General features: G+C 40.6%; 2 protein-coding genes across 3 annotated transcripts in view; one reads left to right on the forward strand and one right to left on the reverse strand.

Moving 5' to 3' along the window:
* ptpn11b (protein tyrosine phosphatase non-receptor type 11b) overlaps positions 1–3,756 on the forward strand; it is a gene marked incomplete at its 5' end in the record, with an annotated part of 45,055 nt that extends 41,299 nt beyond the window's left edge. Inside the window, one exon of the mRNA XM_015021106.1 lies at positions 656–3,756. The remainder of the gene's footprint in view (positions 1–655) is intronic.
* A 556-nt stretch (positions 3,757–4,312) lies between these two features.
* Positions 4,313–7,429, reverse strand: part of rnf223 (ring finger protein 223) — a 9,135-nt gene continuing 6,018 nt past the window's right edge. For both annotated transcript variants that reach the window (XM_015021107.1, XM_015021108.1), the window contains one exon: positions 4,313–5,654. In XM_015021107.1, the coding sequence (XP_014876593.1) occupies positions 4,851–5,570 (720 nt within the window). In that variant the 5' untranslated portion in view covers positions 5,571–5,654 and the 3' untranslated portion in view covers positions 4,313–4,850. The remainder of the gene's footprint in view (positions 5,655–7,429) is intronic.

Consider the following 7,429-nt stretch of genomic DNA (forward strand, 5'->3'; position numbering starts at 1 on the left):
GATTGTAATATGACGGATAAAAATAGTACATGACCGATTTTTTTTATGTTGTTGGTCAAGATGACGGATAACAAAAAAGTCTGCGACCTCTGATCAGAGCAGCCACAACTTAATCACATACATTTTACTATTTAAAACACCTTTGTTTGTAAATTAGTTCTACACAGAACTGCTCAGGTAGCAGACTGAGTTTCTACTGCTTCAAATTATGTAAGAAAAAACAACCAAAAACATATCCCCTTAAGTACCTTTTACTAATTATTAATCAGTTAATCAAAAAAGAAGTTAACAGATCAGCTGTTCACTGTGCTGTTAAGTCAGTCAGAAAGGGCTCAGCCTTTCACATGTTTAAACTATTTTTTCTGCAGACACATCCAGTTCTAGCATACACTAACATAATGTTATGTTGTTGCGTTTTACGCAATGAAATGTTTTATTTTCTTATTTAAAAAGGGAATTGAATTACTCACTTGCATCATTTAATATATTTCTAAATGTATAAAAAAGCTGAAGTGGTTAAAATCTGTAGAATGTGGAGAATCAATCGTCAGAATAATTGATTAAACACTAGAACAATCGATTAGCAATGGTGAGTTGCTTCCCTGGTGGCGGTTAGCCGTCCGTCCTCTCACCAGTTGCTCTCATCTCTTTGCAGCTTCAGCAGCAGTGTTGCTGGCCAGAGTCTGTAAAAATCCCTTTTGGGGCTGAGAGGAAGTGATGCGTTAACAGACCCCGGCCTCGGCCTGAAGGCAGCTCCTCTCCTGCTGCCATGCTGCTGACCTCTGACCCTGTGACCAGAGGACCCTCCACTCTGTTCCGTCAGAACCAGCTCCAGTGCCTTGTGACAGGACGTGTCTGTAGCCCCTCCCCCACCTGTTTCTCCTCTTTTTTTCTTCCTCAGCCCTCCAAGTCGAAGTTAACCCGCTAAGCTGTGCTTGCTGGATGCAACATCAGGCGGTGAGTCTGACCCAACGCAGCTCTGTGGGATCCGAGCCGAGGTCAGAGCCCAGCTGTTCTTCCAGCCATTTAAACTTTAAACCTTGCACTCTTTTCGCAAGGCGAGCTGCGGGGTTTATTAACGTGGCTGCTGAGTGATGGAAGGGTCCCAAGGCTCAGGAAGGGCACCAAGCCCCACCCTTCTTATAGATGTAGACTGTGGTGTGTATGTGAAGTGTGTGGGAGGAGGACGATGTGCTGCGATCTGCTGCTGGAAGCGCTGGTTCTGTTCCTGAGCACAGAGAGACGACTTCAGGAACATCTCTGTCTCGTCTTCATGTTGGAGCAGGTTTTCCTGCAAATTATCAGCGTGTTTGCTCTTCCTTTCACTGTGTTACTGTTTAATTGTGTGTGACGATGGTTTAAAGGTCATGTATAAACTTTATTTTAGGGTCTTTCTAAAAGCAGGTTTCAGTTCACATGTTTCCTGACATAAATAGTGAATGGATATTGTGAGCCGAACCGTCCTCTGATGGCTCAGCGTCTGTCAGGATGGGATTGTCAAAAGGAGACGAGGAAACGGGCTGATTGCAGTGCCCCAGATGGCCATCTGCCTGAGATTAAAGAATAGATTTGTCTCTGAAAAGTAATTTAGAAGACGACTGTAATCCAGGTCTGATGCCAGCTGGGCGAGTAAAGCGACGTCATTTACTGGGATAAGTAGAGTGGTGCCGTAGAGCAACGAGCCCTCTGCTCTTTCCCTCAGATTGTTGGATATTTTTATCCTCCTGAATCCAAAATAACCCGGTCCGGTTCAAGGCGAGAGTAAAGTCCTCCTCCTTCAACCTCCACATTTTCTCATGTTTCAACCAAAAACATCACAGAGTTTTATTTGGACTTTATTTGACAGATGGAGACTAAGAGCAGCATGAAGGAAAATCATTCATGGTTTAAAAGTGTTTAAAAGAGGAAAAATCTGAAAAGTTTGGTGTGCAGTGGTGTGTCAGGATAAAGTGGGTGGACCACTTTATCCTGACACCCCTAAATAAAATCCAGTTTCTCTCAGAAGTTGGGTCCAGTCAACGTCTGCTGGCGATGGCTGCATCATTTCTCTCTTTGTTGCTCATTTGCATAAGCAAACATTGAACATTATAACATTTTCAGCTTCAGCTGGTTTAGCTCATCCGTTTCAAATCTTCAAGTAAATAAATTTCACACATTAACGACTTTCACAGACAAATGAGGTTTCATGAAAATGTAACTTACAGTTCCTGGATTAACCTTTAGGTCTGAGAAAAAGATGAGCTTTCATTAAAAAAAATCAGTGGATCATTACAAAATGTAACAAAGTTGTCAAAGTTTTTCAGTTTTAGTGAAAACATACAGGTTTTTTGTCCAAAGTGTTAGTATTTGGGTTTGATGGCGCCTTTAGAGGCCTGGTGATTGTTGCCGTCACTCAGTAGCTTCAGTGGAGCAACTTTTTAAAATTTCTCTAAATGTCTTTAGGTTTGATTTTGCAACTCTGCTCACTAGTTTCATGTTGTTGTGTTTTTATTATTATTTGAAATGAACAAAACCAGAATGCTTGACTTCTGAAACTGGCTCAACCTGTGACTTTCAATTGAAAAATGTATCAAATTATTTATGTTCACTGATGACTACTGCAGGCCAGACATTTCAGAATCATATTTGTGTAAAGAAACATTAAAAGAAATGTCCTTAAAGTTTGAAGGAGTATGAATTATTTGTTAGTTGTAAAGTGTTGGGATGCACCCGACTGCCCCAGGCCTCTTAGTGCCCCTCTCCCAGTTGCCCCAACTCAACACAAACAGCTCAGGGTTTGATCCCAGGGATTAAATCCTTCATGTTAGGATCGTCATGAAAATATCCAACGTTTGGAAAAGTTTTCACCCTTCTGACCTCAGATCCAAGGAGTTTAATACAAACTGAACTTCTGTCCAGCTGATTGGCTCAAACACACAGACGTGTCAGAGCGTGATTCATGGTGGAAATAATAATACTTTCAGCACTGCACTGAAATGATTATAATGTAGAAAAGTTTGAATGTAACTCCAGCAGTCATTTTGTTTCCCTCGTCTTAAAGGTCAAAGGTTTTTCATGGTGTAACTACTGAAATGTTGTTCAATAAATGATTTGTGGTTAATAGCTCTGGTTCAGTGATTGAAAGCTGCCTCTGCTCTGCACTGCCTGTTTCAAATGCTGCACTGCTCCATGTTCATTATAATGTCAACATCAAGACGTTTCAATGTGTTTCTCTTCCTGTGCAACCAGGAGAGGGAATCTGTTTCCTGTTTTGTTTGCTGTGAGAACCTTTGCTCTGTTTCTCTGCGTTGGTGTGAGCTCACATCGTGTCTGATTTGGTGAAACTTTAGTACTTGAAAGTGTGAACTGTTTTTTCTCAGGCTGTGTGGAAGTCCATCAGACGTGTTTTTGTTTGTGCACTATGCTGTTCACATGTTTTCCTTCAGACTTGTTTTCTTTGATTCATCCTTGGATTTCTGTGTCGTATGGAAGTTTTATTTTTCTCACCATGTTTTGATGAGTGAATCCAGTCAGAATCAGTGGAGGACTGCAGTCGTGACGCTGAGTTTTACTTCAGCTGGTCCTCTGACATTTTACTTGAACTTGATGTGATTTTTGTTGGATTCCCTGACGTCCTCCATGTTTCCTGTTCATCTTGCACTGGCTCCGCCCACACACCTTTTTGGGAGTTTTGACTTCAACTGCTGATGTGAGGAGCTGCCAGAAACTGCCTCTTTATGGTTTAATATCATATACAATAAAACACTTTATAAGCCAAATCATGTGCGTTTCTTTCTTGTGTTTGCTGTAAATGTCTGCTATTTTATTAATATGGTTTAAATATTCCACAAATTCAAAGTGTCCATGTGGGTTAGAAATGTGACACTAAAACAAGTACAGAAAAAGGAATCTTCAGGAGAATCTTCTGAAGATTTGAGGAGAAAATAAGAGTAAGCATATTCATCTGTAATATGAACTTGCTGTTTCAAAGTGTTGCCACGTTTGCATTTATCTAGGTTTAATGTTTAACTGTTTCCCAGCAGTCCAAATGGGTCTTTAAGGAAGTTCTGCATTTCTAAATAAAACCTCTGAGTCTTATCGACTATATTTAATATCTGTGCAAACTGGAAAATCCCAGAGTTCAGGTTTTCCTCCTCTAGCTTCCTGGCAAAGATTTACTCTGAGGTCAAAGGTTGATGGAAGAGGAAGTCTGATCATTTTTTCATGGTTATAAAGTCAGGTGATTTATTTACTTTTTTATTTATTTATTTATTTATTTTACAAAATGTCACTTTAAACATATTTTTTTCCATTTTGAAACAGTGGACACAGACGAGCTTAATACTTCACTTTTAATTGTAGTTTTGTAAACAAAGATGTATCAAAAGTCACAATCAGTCACATTATACACATTTGTCATTGGCACATGTGGATCCCATCCAACAAAGTTCACATTTCCACACCAGCTCAGTAAATGTGCTGAGCTGTTTGGCCTGGACTTCAGGATTCTATGTCAGTCGGTACCAAACGTTCTGCTCCAAACAGAACCGGTCAGATGTTCTTATCTCAGAATACAAGCTCGGGTCAAAGTGCAAATGTGTCAAAGTTTTTTCTACTCCTTGCAGAACTGCGTACATGACTTCTGCTTGTGGGGAAGTAGCCATTTTAAAACAGAAACGTTGACAGAAATGGAGCTGTAAAGTCTGAATGAATCAGTGAAAAGCCCTTCATTCATCACTGCAGGGTAACCAGGTCTGGTCCCAGCTACAGCATCAGAGGCAGCAGACACGTTGCTAGCCCATCACACAAATTACCAAGAATCCAACTCTTCAAATGAAAGTGTCGTGGTGAAGTCCTGTAAGTTGAGCTGCTCATCCTTTCAAGCCGGACCTGCTGATCGACTGGTCAATGGTGGTAGTGGTTGCCGTGGTGCTGATGTGGGGTCCGTTTCTCATGCAGCGCATGTTTCCGGTGGTGAACACACACTGCAGAGGCCACAGCACCACTATGACCAGCAGCACCATGAGCACCACAAACAGCACCATCCTCTTCCATTCTGCCAGTCGGCCTATCAGACCCGAGCTCCGGCGCCTGGTCTGGACCGGAGCATCCACTGACTTACTGGCCCCGATGTCGATGCAGATGCAGAAGGCCGTGGGGCTGCCAGGCGCTCCGGAGAGGGCGTCCTGTCTGGAGGTCTTGTAGCACAGCTTCTCCCCCTCCAGCCACACGGGCTCCTCCTGCTGCTGGTGGCTGGGCAGTTTGCAGAGGACCTCCCGGCTGGTTGCCAGGGCGGGGGGCCCATCCTCTGGCAGCATAGTGGGATGGCGGCAGAAGGGGCAAGAGAGGCGTGTGCTGCCAGCACCCTCATCTTGATCGGTCAGGGAGATGGCCATGAGGCGAGACAGGCACTCCAGGCAAAAGGTGTGGGTGCACTCCAGCAGCTTGGGTGTTTTGAAGACGTTGTCGTAGCTGTTGTAGCAGATGGAGCACTCCGGCTGGCCGGCCACCGATATCTTCTTCTGAAGCTCATCTGGAACTTCCTGTCCAGGAATCTGCATGTGCCAGATCTGTGGAGTGTTTTCTCCCATCTTACAAGATGTCAGGATTCCTCTCTTTGTCAAAGTCTCCTCTTTGACACTTTGGTCTTTTTTGCTCTGTGAATTCTGAGTTATCTACAAAGAATGAATAAAGAGGAGAGATTTGTTATAATGTAAAATCAGTTTTTCATCCAACTCTTACAATAATCCTAACAAGTCAACCAAAGCAGATTTTATGCAAGCTACAGCTGTTTGAACCGTGAGCTATTTTTACCTTCCTTCGCACACAGATACTACAAAGTTGATTGGATTTTGCTCTGCAAGGTCAGCAATTCAGTCAGGATGAGGCGAATCAGATCAAACATGATGAATAATGTCAATTTACTCAGTCATCAGGCAAAAACAAACAGTAAAAACAGCAAATAGGAGAACATGTCAGTCAACATTTGCTATGTGGGCATCTACTCAGGTACAGCATAGGCTTTAACTAGGACACAGCGTCCCTCATGGAAGAGTTTCAGTCATGAAAACATTTTAACCTGGAATAGAAAAGGTAAAAAAGACATTTGATTCAACCTTAAATCAAAGAACTTATAAATATGTTGTGTGACTAAACTTCTTTCAGAGCTAACTGTTGTGTAGAGGGTAAAATGTTAAACTGTCTAAACAGGAAGTGAGGGAGGGAAGAATTAAAGAGTGGATAAAAAGAGCTGAGTGTCATCGGCACAACAGTGCAGTGAATGTTTAATTTACGGAAGATATTGGCAAGGGGGAGAATAGATGATGAAAAGGTCCAAAGGAACTGTTCTAGGTCCAAGGTTTAGTTTAGTTTAGTTTAGTTTAGTTTAGTTTAGTTTAGTTTAGTTTAGTTTAGTTTGGATCCATGTTTAGCTGCATTAATGCTGCTGCTGTTTAGTGATCCATATTACATCAATGCATCAATAAAACACTTTTTAGAAATGAAATAAAAAATAAAAACACATGGAAGTCAACTTGGCAGCATACATGTAATTTCAGGTTAAACACATAATTAACTGGTGTAATTATTAGTCAACAACTTGGACTTACATTGTTTACAATTTACTAAAATATTGTTTAAAATTATTACTGTCCTTTGGCATTATACTACAGAACAACAGTTCTTTTCTGTAAAATGAATCTCTTTTTAATAGCATGCCTAGTAAAATAAGTTTTATTTTGACTAAATATTTTGAAATAAAATAAAAAATATACTATGTTCTAGTATAAACATCTATGATTTTTATACAATATTTCTGAAAAACACAAGTGGTGAGTAATTTAATCTATATTTGACATAAAGTCATTCTAACATGCATTTTTCTGACACTTCTAGAGCAGTGAAGTAGAATCTGATCTTTTCTGTTTTGGATAATTTGAAGACTATTAATATTCTGTAAATCCACTAAACCAGACCATGAGACAGAATTAAGGCTTGGGTTATGATTCTTATAGCATCTGAAGTACTTCATCTGACAATTACTAACCCTCTACCCGTCAATGATGCTGCAGCATCTGTGAATAATGTGTTTTCCCTATAAAAAGTAATGGTGGCAGATTGACTGGCTGCAGTTTGACAGAGGCACCAGCAGAGGGCGCTGGTTACACCGTCATACACAGGTCATGAACCTTTTCATGCTACATCCACAAACTTTCACGTATTTTATTAAGATTTTACATTTTAGATCAACAGAAAATTGGTCTAAAATATAGACACATCATTATGAAGTGGAAGTAAAATGATATACTGCATTCAAGATCAACAAAACAGGTGTGGACTCTTTTTTGCAAGCCTCATCAAGTATTCAGACTTCTGCACCTTCTTTGTGTTCGTTCCAACTGCCTGTTTATATATATATATATATATATATATATATATATATATATATATA

This window comes from Poecilia latipinna, unplaced genomic scaffold (assembly GCF_001443285.1).
Source record: "Poecilia latipinna isolate Pla-1442-1.1 unplaced genomic scaffold, P_latipinna-1.0 Scaffold2723, whole genome shotgun sequence".
NCBI classification, from domain to species: Eukaryota; Metazoa; Chordata; class Actinopteri; order Cyprinodontiformes; family Poeciliidae; genus Poecilia; species Poecilia latipinna.